Source organism: Microtus pennsylvanicus, chromosome 1, assembly GCF_037038515.1.
Source record: "Microtus pennsylvanicus isolate mMicPen1 chromosome 1, mMicPen1.hap1, whole genome shotgun sequence".
NCBI lineage: Eukaryota > Metazoa > Chordata > Mammalia > Rodentia > Cricetidae > Microtus > Microtus pennsylvanicus.
Window position 1 is genome coordinate 162,369,486 of NC_134579.1, and position 17,803 is coordinate 162,387,288.

Sequence of the window (17,803 nt, forward strand, 5' to 3'; positions counted from 1 at the left end):
GTACAACAAGCGCTTTGCCCCTGAACTGTCTCCCCAGCGCCCATTCATTGTTCTTATAAAGGAAATGAACGCTACACTTAATAGCTTCCTTAGGTCCCAGAAGTACACATAAAACTCAGGGCCTGCTTGTGCCCTCTGATTTCTAGGTCATCTAACAAACATTCCATTCCACCACAGAAAAGCATCCTCTATGCTGGAGGAACAGAGCAGACACCTCCATCTGTCATGAGGACTTCAAAGAACACAGTAACCCAGACGAGTCTACAGCTGAGTTTCTGCCTGCCTCCCGCCAGCGCTCATGGCTACTTCACAGCCCTGGATGTCCTCTGAACATGCTTCCACTCCATGGCTTTCCTGCAACCTGCATGGGGAGATGATGCAGTCAGAAGGATGCCTGTTCACCTGGCTCTGGACCACACCAGGGAAAGCTCTTGCTCCATGTAGACCTAGGCCAGACTAAGATACACAGCTGCTCCTGGTTTAACACTAGAGAGCAAAACTAAAGCAAACCAAGCACATGGAAAACTGATCGCAGCCGCTGCAGGAACGGAGCCCGAGAAAGTGGGTGCTTTTCTCCTGAAATCTGTCCTCTGCTGGTCTACCCATAGAGGTCATTAATCTCATAGGAACTACTGGATTATTTAAATGTCCTAGACAAGGAAAGGAGAGGCACTGGAGAAATGAAAAAAGGTAGGACACTTCCAAGTTTCTTGTCCCCAAGACGGAAGGCAGTCTATCCTACCTTTCAGCCCTTGCCAGCAGGTGTAATGGGTACCATAAAGAACCCGGTCAACAGAAGACAGGGAAGAGAAGGTACGAGATGCTCAAGGAAGGTGCACTGACCTACACATTCTCTAAAACAAATGGCAGTTCATCTTCTTTGTTTAGAAAGGAGAACTATACACACAATGCTTTGTATTGATTTTTTTCTGGGTGCTATTAAGAATTCTCTCAAGAAACAGAAGGGAAATAGAGCTGCTAGTCTCTCTTTGCCAGGAGTGGCTCTCAAGAGGAAAAGCCATCGGAGACATGCAGCTGGCTATACATTTGGCTCCTCAAGTGCCCAATCCCCAGGCGTTTTGATGAAATCAGAGATTGACTCGGCAGGCAGAATTTAAGCAGTTATCTCTTGAAAGGTATAAATGCGTCTTTTCTCTGTGCCCGTCTCCTTCAGCCACACGGCACCAACTCCAGGAAATCAGTTAAAAGGGTGAAGATACCCTAAGACGCACAGGACAAAGGGAACGTGATTACAGACGCCACTTCAATCTAGACCTGAAGGTTACAAAGCCAAGCCTGGGAAGTAAGAAGAAATGATTGCAATGGGGGTGGGAGGCCCGGGGAGAGACAATAAAAGGTGCCCTGTGGACTCTTGCCAGCTCCTGGTAGAACAAACACAAGTTTACTACTCCTGCAGGGGCCCAAGATGCCAAAAGCAGGAGAAGCCAATTCTAAAGACCCAAGGGTGGGGCAGAGGAAGAGGAGGGTCCCCTTACAGATACACAGGAGACAGAGCTCCTCCTGTATAAGGCATAGTGATTTCTGAAAGGTGCTGGCCTTGGCAGCCAGGCCACCACTGATCTTTGAGACAGTGGTTTACAGAAGCTCTTCACTTACCTGATAAACCTATGGGAAGTTTCAAACAAAGTGAGTCGGAACTGCATTTACTAGGCCCAACTTACCAAGGCGCAGCACTGGCAACATGATACACTATGAAGCCTCGGTGGCTGACTCTCACTCCTGTGACTGGATGCTCTGGGGCCACAGCTGCCACTATGGCCAGCAAGCCCCACACTCCGTCACCGGCTGAGGAAGACACACTAAACCCCCAACTACTGCTACCGCTCACCGCACACTGCTTTCCCTAATGCAGCGCTGCAAAGCCAGGAAGTCTTCATCAATGCCTGTTCTGGGGCAGGTGACAGAGGGGAAAGGAAGCACATCCAGGAACATGGAGAACTGCTTGTGGGCAGGCACAGAGACTAGGAAGCACAGACTGACTTAATTTATGTATTTATTTTTCACATCACAGGTAAGAACTGAAGGACTGCAAACCTCTCTGAGACTCAAGCATTTCATGCTGAAAACGCCCTTGGTTACCTGATTCTCATATAAACCAATGAGATTTTCCTGCGCACGAAAGAACCCTTCCATTCTAACAGTGAGCAGATCCTCTCCTGGGGCAAGGACACTCACAGACAAAAGCAGGACAAAGGATGGCAGAGCTTCCTCCAGAGGCCAAGGGACTTAGGACCTGGGAGGGGGAGGGGGAGAGCAGTCACAGGAGCCAGCAAACAGGGCAAACCAAACATCAATATATAACTGCTTCCCAGGACACACCTAGAAATCGAAGCTAAAGGAATGGAACACTACGCTTTTCAAGACAATGGGAAAGCCTATTTTTTTAAAGCATCTTTTATTTTTTCACTACTCGCTGAACAGTAACACAAGCAAGCATCAGACAACACGAACAAGCATCAGACAACATGGAAGCCTTTACCCTCAGAAGCAAAGTCTGTTCAGCTGCAGCAGTGATGACTTCAGTTCTCCACTACATAGTGTGGTCTTTCCCTGTGGTCCCATGGCTCTCTCATCCCTGAGACATAGCTGATTCGTGCTGGGCCCCAAAAGCCTTTGACCTGTTAGCATTACAACCTCAGGATAGGCGCCTGTCTCCTCTCCAGGGCCACCTCCCCTCAGATCAGGAAGGCACATGGTTGGCAGGTTACATGGGGCCCCCTAGAATCCCAGCCAAGTCTCCCTCCCAGGCTCTGCCTCAGACTGTGCACTGCTGTAAAATGGGTGACATTTTAGCATTCAGCAGTGACAACTTGAAAGGTGTCACCCTGTCCCCGTTGGAGAGTTTTCCAAGTTATAGGTCCACTAAGTGCCCAGTCAGAGTTAGACAGCCTACATTAAATACTAGATTAAATCACAGACCAATTCAAGACCCAGTACAAAAAAGCTTCAAGCATTTCTGGCTTCTGACTCGTTTCACTGAAAATGTGACAAGTCGGCTTTTGCTGCTGTTTTGTGCAATCTGTGTAAAAACTCTCCTCTTGCCACCAAGTGTGGCTAACACTCCTCTGGGGAACCGCTGACGACGGCGAGTGGAAAATGCTCCTGCTGCTTTTCTAAGATGCACAGAGGGGCTGAGAATGCAGCTAGGGGGCCCAGTGTCTGCTCAGCAGGCAGGGGACCCGGGTTTGGGGGGCTGTGGGGACAATTCAGTTGGTAAAGTACTGGACACATGAGTGTGAGGACCTGAGCTTAAATCCCCAGCTCCCACATAAAAGGCTGGGTGAGGTGGCATGCCCTGTCATCCCAAATCCCAGGGCTAAGGAGGCAGAGAGCAGAGGGTCCTTGGGGCTTGCTGGTCAAATAGTCTAACCACATCAGTAAATAGTAGGTTCAGTGCGGCCGACAACAGACACACACGCACACACACACACACACACACACACACACACACACACACACACGACAACCCTGTGTCCCATCTCCTATAACCGTCCCACCCAAAGAAAGAAAACACACTCTTCCCGGTTTTCCTTTTAATCTGAAAACAAAAGTTTAACTCATTCCATTTCAAGTAAGACACTGGACTGCCTTCGAGGCCTTTTTAGAAGAACAAGGAAGCTGTGCGTGAAGCAGCGAGCAGGCAGAGTAGCCACAGCTGCCGTGTGAGCAGAACCGTGGAGTGGAGGGTGATAGGCAGTCACAGACATGTCCCTTCAACCATCATCCCCAAGACTCATCCAACCCAACGGACTAGGGATTTTTCTTTCTATCTTTCAACTTATATTTATTTATTTATTTTTATTTTTTTATCTTTAGTTTCTTGAGACAGGGCTTCTCTGTGTAGCCGTGGCTGTCCTAGAATTCATTCTGTGGAACAGGCTGACCTCAAACTCACAGGGATCCACCTGTCTCTGTCTCCCGTACTGGAATTAAAGATGTGTGTGCCGCCACCATCACCTGGCTTCCACTTTTATTTTTATTTTAATCTTTGATAACTACTCTGTTGCTGGAAATACAGCAGAAGGTGACCTTGGCTAGTTACTTAATTCGCACTTAGCAGTTCAATTTCTTTACTATAAAATGTGGGAGGAAAGATCTACTTCAGAGTCCAAGAATCAAATACGCTAGGGTAGGCAAAGCTCTCCGGGAAGTGTCTGACACACAGTAAGCATACAATAAATCTGAACCATGAAAATAATAATGCGTTATTAGCATCCATCAAAGGCGAACTGCATCACTAATTAGCAAAATGTCATCTATTAACTGGAAGCTTGGCACCCACTAATAAGTGGCTTATAATCCACAGGGCCAGTCATTAGAAACAGAGGAACACACCCAAGTGCGTCTGGCCAGTCTTGGACAACCAGTATCAGAGGCTGGAGAAACCCAGGTCGGACCAGACATCTCAGGCAAAGGAACCATCACTTCACTGGGGACAGTTTTCTGGGCAATGTGCCGGAAACCCTTAGGAGAAACGTTCAAGTCCAGGGTCACTCCTCAACTGTGAGAATTTGGTCTTTCTTGAGGGGAGTTGGGAAACGAATGGTGGATTGCAGACTGGAAAACCTCAAGGTGGCCGGGCGGTGGTGGCGCACGCCTTTAATCCCAGCACTCGGGAGGCAGAGGTAGGCGGATCTCTGAGAGTTCGAGACCAGCCTGGTCTACAGAGCTAGTTCCAGGACAGGCTCCAAAACCACAGAGAAACCCTGTCTCAAAAAAAAAAAAAAAAAAAAAAAAAAAGAAAACCTCAAGGTGAAGGAGCGCTGAGTTCAGGAATGCAGGGCAGGAAGAACCAGGGTGAACAGAGAAGGTGGCTCCAGTCACATGGGATGCGGAAGCTGGCACAGCCAAGTGGAGCAAGCAAGCCCCTTTGTGCGGTGGGAGGAAGGAGACAGAAATGGCATGAACTCTGGCCAGAGAGATCCCTCCTCTGCCATGTCTCATATGCCCTAGGGGAGCCTACAGCAGTTCTCTCCTTGCTGAAGCAGGGAGAGCCCAATTCCACCAGCTGCCGCTTTCCAGAGAATGTAGGCAGATTTGCAAATCTGAATTCAGTTTACTGAATGGCGTGGTGCCGTGGGCCCATGACACACGGATACAGGATATGCAGACTGGACTGAAAAATGACCTGGGCACCATGTGAATGTTTTTTTTCTTTTTAATTAAAATTTGAAAAAAAATGTAAGGGGGACATATGTGCTCGAATCCTAAAGACACCCAACTTTGTGAAATGGCGAGTATTTCCCAGCTGGCAGTGGGGGAAGGAGGGGATTTATCTGGCCTGCAGGCTGTACAGACCATAACAGCAGGAAGCAGGGGCAGGAACTGCAGCTGAGACCATCCAGGACACTAATTACTGACTTGCTCCCCTACCTTTCTTGTACAGCCCAGGCCTACCTATTTAAGGATGGTACCATCCATGGCAGGCTGAACCCTCCCATCTCAACAGTCAAGAAAAATGCCCCCACAAACTTATCCATGGGCCAATCTGATGCAAGCAATTCCCTAGCTGAGGTCCCCTTTTCCCAGGTAACTAGTATATGTCAAGTTGGTAGAGACTAACCAGGGCAATGAGCGTATTAGAAACAGTACATGTTTGTGTGTTCTCCTTTGCGTTCTCTGTGTGTGTGTGTATGTGTTTACATATGTAGATGGGTGTTGAGTGCCTATGGAGGCCAGAAGTCTACTGACCCTGTTAGATTGGCTCACCAGCAAAACCCCTGGATCCTGGCAACTCTACCTCACCAGCTCTGGGATCTCAGGGTATACCCAGCTTTCTATGCATGTGGATGATCTGAACTCAGGTCCGCAGGCTTGCGTGGCACTTTACTGATAAGCCATTTCCCCAGCCCCATAAAACACGTCCTCAGGGACAAAGTGTGTGGCTACACCTCAAAGAGGTTAGGAACTTAAGATGACTTTGAGAGCCAGCTGTGGTGGTTTTATCCCACACCTTTAATTCCAGCACTCTGGAGGCAGACAGGAGGATCCCTAAATTCAAGGCTAGCCTGGTCTATAGACAGAGTTACAGGACAACCAGGAAAGAAACCCTGCCTCGAAAAACAAAAGAAAACATAAAGGTGAATTTGAGACACAGTCGTCCCTCCCAAGGAAACCCAATCACTTAGTATATATAACTGACAAATTCCACAATGCAAAGAAACACTCTCCACCTCACAGCGTTCAAGCAGAAACGAGACTTCGGCTGAGCCCTTGAAATGTTTCTCCAAATCAACAAAAGAAATCTTATGTTCTTAAGAGTTTTCCCTCTGCCCTGACTTCAGCAACGCCTAACGATATTCTCCTATTCACAATCTAGTTTTTTTTCTTTGCTGTGTTATAGCCAGCACTGATTATCAAAACTACCTGTCTGTCTAATGTGCAGGATTTTTATTTCTTTGCCCCAGCCCAAGATGTACTAGGCCATTTTTCCTTCGTGCCATGTTTTTCTCTGGTACAACCTTTTTCTTCCGTTCCTTCTCACATTTTCACTGCAAATACACTGGTGAGCAGCGTCAGGACAAGCCACATTTCCTTAACATTGATTCTCTCTGAGGACTGAATGTGTTTTCTCCTTTTTTCTCTCACAAAAAGTTGGGATACCCATAGGTACACACCCTGTTCCAAGGCAGAAACACAGGAAGACACAGGAAGGGAAAGCTCTAGGAGCTACAGACATCAGCATGTGAGGGCTGGTCACTAAGGCTGCTGATCTTGAGCCGAAATTACCTTTGTCTGCTCGCTGTCTGGGTCTTCAAGCCAAGCATAAGGATCACAAATTTTATGTCCATGATAATCCTGTACCTGCAAAAGACAAAATGAAGTCTTGAATAATCAGTGCCCAAGACCAGTTAAAAATATATATTCTCCATGCGATGGAGAAACGGGAAAGGGCCAGACAATGATACTAATGGGCTCATTGGCAACACGTCTGCCCAAATTACCACATGAACCAAAGTTGGCAGCTTCTCAACGGTGTCAAGCCACTCTTCATGAAAAGAATGTTTTAGCAGGGGAGGAAAGAAAGATGAAAGGTCCGAACAGGAAAGGGCTCCGTCTTTACAACAGGGAACAAAGGCCGGCTGCTGGGCTAAAGAAACTCAAAACTGTGCGGCTGGGGTGAAGCACGGAAAGACACAATGCAGGGTGCACACCAGACGGTCACATCTGGAAGGAGTCACCACACACATCCGTCAGCTCCTAGTCACACTCAACTTGGCTAATGAAATCAGCTCCCTCCAACAGGGCATATGATCAGTTTTGATTTTGGGTCTGAACTACTAAATGCAAGTTTCTAATTCATACCATGGTTCTGCTTCCCGCTACTGAAGCTGGCCTACACACCATGGGATGTGCTCAAACCACAGCCTCTTTTGTACTGTTGTGTGATCATTTTTATCACCAATACACAGCACAAATGTCACCACACACTCACAGCACAAATGCCACCACACACTCACAGCACAAATGCCACCACACACACACACACACTGCACAAATGCCACCACACACACGGCACAAATGCCACCACACACACACACGGCACAAATGCCACCACACACACGGCACAAATGCCACCACACACTCACAGCACAAATGCCACCACACACACACTGCACAAATGCCACCACACACACACAGCACAAATGCCACCACACACACAGCACAAATGCCACCACACACATGGCACAAATGCCACCACACACATGGCACAAATGCCACCACACACACACTGCACAAATGCCACCACACACACAGCACAAATGCCACCACACACACACACGGCACAAATGCCACCACACATACACAGCACAAATGCCACCACACACTCACAGCACAAATGCCACCACACACACACACTGCACAAATGCCACCACACACACACACGGCACAAATGCCACCACACACACACTGCACAAATGCCACCACACACAGCACAAATGCCACCACACACACACAGCACAAATGCCACCACACACTCACAGCACAAATGCCACCACACACAGCACAAATGCCACCACACACACACAGCACAAATGCCACCACACACACACAGCACAAATGCCACCACACACTCACAGCACAAATGCCACCACACACACACAGCACAAATGCCACCACACACACTCACAGCACAAATGCCACCACACACACACACAGCACAAATGCCACCACACACTCACAGCACAAATGCCACCACACACAGCACAAATGCCACCACACATACACACAGCACAAATGCCACCACACACACACAGCACAAATGCCACCACACACTCACAGCACAAATGCCACCACACATACACACTGCACAAATGCCACCACACACACACAGCACAAATGCCACCACACACTCACAGCACAAATGCCACCACACACACTCACAGCACAAATGCCACCACACATACACACTGCACAAATGCCACCACACACACTGCACAAATGCCACCACACACACGGCACAAATGCCACCACACACACACAGCACAAATGCCACCACACACACACAGCACAAATGCCACCACACACACACGGCACAAATGCCACCACACACACTCACAGCACAAATGCCACCACACATACACACTGCACAAATGCCACCACACACACACTGCACAAATGCCACCACACACACACAGCACAAATGCCACCACACACACTCACAGCACAAATGCCACCACACACACACACAGCACAAATGCCACCACACACACTCACAGCACAAATGCCACCACACATACACACTGCACAAATGCCACCACACACACTGCACAAATGCCACCACACACACACTGCACAAATGCCACCACACACACACTGCACAAATGCCACCACACACACACTGCACAAATGCCACCACACACACACAGCACAAATGCCACCACACACACACTGCACAAATGCCACCACACACACACAGCACAAATGCCACCACACACACTCACAGCACAAATGCCACCACACATACACACTGCACAAATGCCACCACACACACTGCACAAATGCCACCACACACACACTGCACAAATGCCACCACACACACACTGCACAAATGCCACCACACACACACTGCACAAATGCCACCACACACACTCACAGCACAAATGCCACCACACATACACACTGCACAAATGCCACCACACACACACTGCACAAATGCCACCACACACACACTGCACAAATGCCACCACACACACACGGCACAAATGCCACCACACACACACTGCACAAATGCCACCACACACACTCACAGCACAAATGCCACCACACATACACACTGCACAAATGCCACCACACACACACTGCACAAATGCCACCACACAACACGGCACAAATGCCACCACACACACACACGGCACAAATGCCACCACACACTCACAGCACAAATGCCACCACACACACTCACAGCACAAATGCCACCACACATACACACTGCACAAATGCCACCACACACACTGCACAAATGCCACCACACACACGGCACAAATGCCACCACACACACGGCACAAATGCCACCACACACACTGCACAAATGCCACCACACACACTGCACAAATGCCACCACACACACACAGCACAAATGCCACCACACACACACAGCACAAATGCCACCACACACACACAGCACAAATGCCACCACACATACACACTGCACAAATGCCACCACACACACACAGCACAAATGCCACCACACACACACAGCACAAATGCCACCACACACACACGGCACAAATGCCACCACACACTCACGGCACAAATGCCACCACACACACACAGCACAAATGCCACCACACACACACGGCACAAATGCCACCACACACTCACAGCACAAATGCCACCACACACACACAGCACAAATGCCACCACACACACACGGCACAAATGCCACCACACATACACACAGCACAAATGCCACCACACACACAGCACAAATGCCACCACACACACACGGCACAAATGCCACCACACATACACACTGCACAAATGCCACCACACACACAGCACAAATGCCACCACACACACACGGCACAAATGCCACCACACACAGCACAAATGCCACCACACACACACAGCACAAATGTCACCACACACTCACAGCACAAATGCCACCACACACACACTGCACAAATGCCACCACACAACACGGCACAAATGCCACCACACACACACACGGCACAAATGCCACCACACACACACTGCACAAATGCCACCACACACACACTGCACAAATGCCACCACACACACACACAGCACAAATGCCACCACACACACACACGGCACAAATGCCACCACACACTCACACGGCACAAATGCCACCACACACACACAGCACAAATGCCACCACACACACACAGCACAAATGCCACCACACACACACTGCACAAATGCCACCACACACACACAGCACAAATGCCACCACACACACACAGCACAAATGCCACCACACACTCACAGCACAAATGCCACCACACACACACTGCACAAATGCCACCACACACACACAGCACAAATGCCACCACACACTCACAGCACAAATGCCACCACACACACACAGCACAAATGCCACCACACACTCACAGCACAAATGCCACCACACACACACTGCACAAATGCCACCACACACACAGCACAAATGCCACCACACACACACACAGCACAAATGCCACCACACACACAGCACAAATGCCACCACACACTCACAGCACAAATGCCACCACACACACACTGCACAAATGCCACCACACACACACACAGCACAAATGCCACCACACACACAGCACAAATGCCACCACACACACACACAGCACAAATGCCACCACACACACAGCACAAATGCCACCACACACTCACACAGCACAAATGCCACCACACACACACTGCACAAATGCCACCATACACACACACAGCACAAATGCCACCACACACACACACAGCACAAATGCCACCACACACACACAGCACAAATGCCACCACACACACACACAGCACAAATGCCACCACACACACACAGCACAAATGCCACCACACACTCACAGCACAAATGCCACCACACACACACACGGCACAAATGCCACCACACACTCACTGCGCAAATGCCACCATACACACACAGCACAAATGCCACCACACACACACACAGCACAAATGCCACCACACACTCACTGCACAAATGCCACCACACACACACACAGCACAAATGCCACCACACACACTGCACAAATGCCACCATACACACACACAGCACAAATGCCACCACACACACTGCACAAATGCCACCATACACACACACAGCACAAATGCCACCACACACACAGCACAAATGCCACCACACACACACAGCACAAATGCCACCACACACACACACAGCACAAATGCCACCACACACACTGCACAAATGCCACCACACACACACACAGCACAAATGCCACCACACACACACAGCACAAATGCCACCACACACACACAGCACAAATGCCACCACACACACACTGCACAAATGCCACCACACACACACACAGCACAAATGCCACCACACACACACAGCACAAATGCCACCACACACACACACAGCACAAATGCCACCACACACTCACAGCACAAATGCCACCACACACACACACAGCACAAATGCCACCACACTCTCACAGCACAAATGCCACCACACACACACACGGCACAAATGCCACCACACACTCACTGCACAAATGCCACCATACACACACAGCACAAATGCCACCACACACTCACAGCACAAATGCCACCACACACACACAGCACAAATGCCACCACACACACACAGCACAAATGCCACCACACACTCACAGCACAAATGCCACCACACTCTCACAGCACAAATGCCACCACACACACACACGGCACAAATGCCACCACACACTCACTGCACAAATGCCACCACACACACACAGCACAAATGCCACCACACACTCACAGCACAAATGCCACCACACACACACAGCACAAATGCCACCACACACACACTGCACAAATGCCACCACACACACACACAGCACAAATGCCACCACACACACACAGCACAAATGCCACCACACACACACACAGCACAAATGCCACCACACACTCACAGCACAAATGCCACCACACACACACACAGCACAAATGCCACCACACTCTCACAGCACAAATGCCACCACACACACACACGGCACAAATGCCACCACACACTCACTGCACAAATGCCACCATACACACACAGCACAAATGCCACCACACACACACACAGCACAAATGCCACCACACACTCACTGCACAAATGCCACCACACACACACACAGCACAAATGCCACCACACACACTGCACAAATGCCACCATACACACACACAGCACAAATGCCACCACACACTCACTGCACAAATGCCACCATACACACACAGCACAAATGCCACCACACACACACTGCACAAATGTCACCACACACTCACAGCACAAATGCCACCACACACACACTGCACAAATGCCACCACACACACACACGGCACAAATGCCACCACACACACACACGGCACAAATGCCACCACACACTCACAGCACAAATGCCACCACACACACACTGCACAAATGCCACCACACAACACGGCACAAATGCCACCACACACACACTGCACAAATGCCACCACACACACACAGCACAAATGCCACCACACAACACGGCACAAATGCCACCACACACACACACGGCACAAATGCCACCACACACACACACGGCACAAATGCCACCACACACTCACAGCACAAATGCCACCACACACACACTGCACAAATGCCACCACACAACACGGCACAAATGCCACCACACACACACTGCACAAATGCCACCACACACACACAGCACAAATGCCACCACACACACACACGGCACAAATGCCACCACACACACACACGGCACAAATGCCACCACACACACACTGCACAAATGCCACCATCACTTGGACACCTGAAGAAATGAAACTGCTGCATGTTTTCGGAGCCTTGTGGGAGGGAGCCTCTGGAACTTCTGACAGCACAAAGTCCAAGGCCTGGCCAACCCCAAGGACCAGAGAAGGGGACTGGAAGACACAAGCTTGCTCCCCATCACCTCCACGTGAGCATGCCTGAAGACACAACCCAAAGTAAAATGCATTACGTAATCTCTCCACCTCAGGGTCAAGATGAATCCAATGAACTAAAACCTACCACTGTCAGCTTCTCCAGTCTGGTCTGTGGGTGACCCTAACCCTGGGTAAGACTTCTGGCATTGGGTGACCTCTCTCACGATGAATTCGTAACTTGTCTCCTTGCTTTATGCCACAGTGCCAGAAGGCCAGGGCTATTCCCCAAGGAATGCAAACTCTCCTGAAAGGGCACCTGAATGACCTTTCTAGTGCTCCTCCATACTCAGGGTCTCCTGCCCAGAGCCCTGGCTGTCTGCATTTCTCCCTATCTGGAGCCGCCTGAAAGAACTGGAGGATGCACACAAGAGGCTGGGTGAGCAGGAAGGTCTGGAAGGAGTTGTTATACAACCGACAGACCAGAGCAAGAGACCTAGAAACAGATTAAACCCGCTCCCCAAGCAAGGGTCTACATAAAACCGACTTTTCACCTTTATCACTCTCAATTCTGGCTGACTGCCACTCAGTGAAAGCATTTTAAGATCTTCTCATCTACCAATCTTTCCCACGTGGCACCTTGAGTGGCTATATAATAGGTTGATAGTAAAAACTTTCTCTCTGTTGTCAACACAGAAATCAGAGTTTGAGAGTCCTCTGAGGGGCTCTGGGCAGCACAGGACTGAGCAGCCCGCCTACAGCCATGCACATTCAGGGGCAGGGCTGTGACCAGCCAGCCAGCCCTCAGTACAGACCAGTCTGAAAGTGCCAAATTAACTTTTCATAAGAAAGTACAAAAGTTAAGAAATGATAGCAGTTCCACACCTAGGAGAAAGTGTTTATTTATTGAGCATTTACCGACCATTCACCACTTTGCTATGTAAAACTGGGCAAATTTACTTCAAAAAGTTGCTGCTGGGCGGTAGTGGCACACGCCTTTAATCCCAGCACTTGGGAGGCAGAGGCAGGTGGATCTCTACGAGTTCAAGGCCAGCCTGGTCTATAAGAGCTAGTTCAAGGACAGCTAGGACTTACAGAAAAATCCTACCTCAGAAAACAAACAAACAAAAAAAAAGAAAACAAACAAACAACAACAAAAAAAACAGCAAAAAAAGTTGTTGATATTTCCAGGTTACAGATTGCAAAACACAATTCAGAGAGGTTAGTAAGAACAGAGGTCAAATGGTTTACTCTGTACAGACAGGAGACTGTGAGTTCATAATACTCTGATAATACTCTACAGATTTCTTCCACACTAGTTCAACCAAACCTGGCTGGGAGGTGAGGAAACTAAAGCCAGAGAGAGCTAAAGCAACCAGGGTCTGAGGGCTAACAAGTAGGGTGCAGCCTTTCTGTGGCTACCGCCTAAGCCTGTGGACCTAACATTTCGTTGTGTACTTAACTACTAAGCCTGATTGATCAGGCGTAGCCCAGAAAGTACATGGCTGGACCCAGAGCATCACACGCCAGAGTGCTTCCCAAATCACCCTCGAGATGAAGTCAGCACCTGTATCTTCCCAGATCCAACACCACCTTCCGATGTTGGTTATCACACAGACATTAACCAAGACAAGAAACTATTCTCCAGGTGGCTCCCACTGTCGAACCCCAGGAGCCACAGTCCACAATGCCCTCTTCATTGTCCCCCCCTCCCCCTTAATAAGACTATGCACCACAGAGTGATCTCACAGCCACACCCCTTGAACAGAAGTTACATACATCCAGTTCATCACGATTTAATTCTGGAAGCCATCCTTCACCTCCCCAAGGGGCTGTGAGAGCCTGGAGAAGACCCTACACTGCTAAAGCTGTTCCATACCACACTGGGCTGCTTCTCTATCCAGCTGCCTCTGAACCTGTCTTTCCACAAGTGGTGTGGGCATGAGGGTTTTCCTGTTGCCCTACAAGTAAAAGCAACATCATGGCTGTTCAGAATTACACAACTATGGCTCCATTTTAATCTCAGGTTCAAGAATGTCCTTTCTCCCTTAGCCAGTCAACTCTCAGACTCAATTAGGAAATTATTTCCTCCTTCTAATAGAAATTCGCCCCACCCTTTTCTGTGTTCTCCTCTCACCCAGTACCCTTCCATGAGGGCTTGTGTGTCCTGTAGCAAGCCTAAATTTCCTGACCTGTTAAATGAGAAACAGTGATGTAGAAGAGTCAACGGCATTACATGAGAAGGGCCACACTTTCACATCTCTGCTCATGAAGACACAGGTCCACACACGGGCTTCACGCCAGCTACTCATTTACGGGAAACTGATTAGCAGGGCTGAAAATGCTCAAGGGAGAGAAAGAACTACAGAAATTTCCAGCGTTAAGTTTCAGGGACCAACCCCCCCTTCCAAAAGCGACAATGGAGCAAATGCATGAAGTCCCACCTGGGAGTTGGTACTAGACACCTCCTGCAGCAGGAAAACACCTCCCATGTAGGTCATCAGGCCAACACAACAACTCCACGAAAGCCACAGGCTGCACCTGGCTCCTACTTCTTCACCAAGGCCACAGGCTTAGGGGTACCATGAGATCTTTAGTGAGAAGGAACTAGAGTGTATCAAATTCTAAATACCCTCTTTACAGTTGTGTGAAAACCTTTAGAAAACTTCACAAAATCCCTATTTGACCCTTTAGGAATTATTAAACTACAAGATTAGTACAGATTAAAGTAGAGAAGCATTAAGCAAGAACCATCCTCAACCCATCCCAAGGTTCAAAAAAACAAAACAAAAAACCAAAAACCACTAAGACTGTATTTAGTAATACCACAAAATGGTAGTGGTTATATATACATATAATTCATATTATTGATAATATATTATATGTGTGTATATGTATATATGTACACACGTACATATATACACACATCTGAAAACCAAGAGTCAAGATTCTGAGTCAAGACAATTCCCCATCTTCCATGTGACCCACTGCAGAGCTAGGTTATCTGAATGGCAAGTCTTCCATCCATGAGCAAGTGAAGTCCCATGTCAGCCCTAACAGTCCATGTAGGAGAAAGGAGACCTGTGACAGCTGTGTGCTTTGCCCAGATAGTGAGGGACACCCCCAGAACAGCATACAGGTTTTCTGGGAGCTAACCGGCCCCTTCCTCATCCCACCAGGATTACTTTACTCCTATAGGCAACAGAAGCAGCCTTCCCCTGTAGGAAGGGGGTTTCGGGAATGGTTAAGACAAATTCAATAAGCAAGCAGCTGAACAGGCGAGAAACATGGTTACCAGATGGTCACTGGTGAGGGAAACATTGCAGCAGATATTTGAAGTTCACTTGAAAACAAGACGGTCCCACATTCAAGCCTTTACCTCAGTGTGCTTCAGAGTACACTTTCTGGCATAAACCGGATGAAAGTAAACAGAAAAAAAAGGCAACTGTATTATACAAAAATATTTCTACTATATTTCTATTTTAAGTAACCTGACAAATTGGCCTGTGAGTGCAGGAATCACAGCCATAATATTTGTTGGACTTAATCTACCTCTTCAATGCCAAATTTTTATACACAGGCACACACACACACACACACACACACACACACACACACACACACACACACACGTGTTTGCCCAGAATTGTGAATTTCACTGTGTCTGAAGTTCACCTGCAGCTTAGGTAAACAGTTATTCTTGGGGCAAAACTTACTCTGCCAAAGGCCTTCCCTGACCTAACTTCCTTCCTTAAGCAAACTTGGATGGTCTCAGCATACTGTAGCCTAGCCCCTGCTCCTTCCCCACCACTCTGTCTCCTCACTTGCACCCCAGCAACCAACGCCCAACACCCGACTCCGGGCTGGGCATCCTTAAACCGGAATGAATGAGCTTCAATTCTAAGGACTGGCAAATCCCAAGTTCTCAAAGTTTGCTTTTGTTTTAAAATCTTACATCATTTCCCACGCGCGCACACCAGCATCCACTTTCTCCTACCACCATATTTAAGCCAGAAGGCTTGCCCTCCTAGAGACACAGGGGTACATTCTGTGTCCCCAGGAGCACCAGGCGCCCATGCTTGCCGGTCTGCCCTAGGGGCCGGGCGGCGCTGACCACAGGCTCGCTCGGGCACGTGGGCCAAGGCCACCCGCCCGGTCCCGCGCTGGGAGGAGCCCCGCGACCCCAGCCGGCTCGGCAAACAAAGGCCGGGAAGCGGTGCGGGGTGCAGGGACGCGGGGCTGCGGGAGCCAAGCTGCGGGCGGCGCGGGCCCGGGGGCGCGGCGCGGGGCGAACGGGGTACTCACGGAGGTCTCGTCCCGGTACACGTCGGGGTACTGGAAGGACAGCATGGCCGGGGCCGGGCGCGGGCTGCGGGCGCTGCGGGCGAGGCTGGGCGCGGACTGCGGCGGAGGGCGGCGGGCGAGAGAGCGGGCGGGCGGGCAGCTGGCGGCCGGCGCGCACGGGCGGACTCGGCGGCGGGGCTGTACGCCAAGCAGGAAGACGCTGTCGGCGAGCCCGGGAGCCCCTCCCCGGCGGGCGGGCCCAAGCGGCGGCAAGAGGGAGAGGTGTCGCCGCGCGGGCGCCTGAGCGGGCGCACAGCTCCCTCTGCAGGCTCGCCGGCCGCGCCCGCGCCCGCGCCGCCAGGGTGCACGGAGGAGCACGCCCACGCCAGCGCGCCACGCCGCCCGGCGACCGGCTTCCCGGAGCCGCGCCCCT

General features: G+C 49.8%; 1 protein-coding gene across 1 annotated transcript in view; it reads right to left on the reverse strand.

The window, feature by feature from the left end:
* Nucleotides 1-17,590, reverse strand: part of Prep (prolyl endopeptidase) — a 111,062-nt gene extending 93,472 nt beyond the window's left edge. Inside the window, exons 1-2 of the mRNA XM_075944316.1 lie at nt 17,392-17,590; nt 6,751-6,825 (exon numbers count right to left, since the gene is read on the reverse strand). Coding sequence (XP_075800431.1) covers nt 6,751-6,825; nt 17,392-17,436 — 120 coding nt within the window. The 5' untranslated portion in view covers nt 17,437-17,590. The remainder of the gene's footprint in view (nt 1-6,750; nt 6,826-17,391) is intronic.
* Nucleotides 17,591-17,803: the final 213 nt, after the last annotated feature.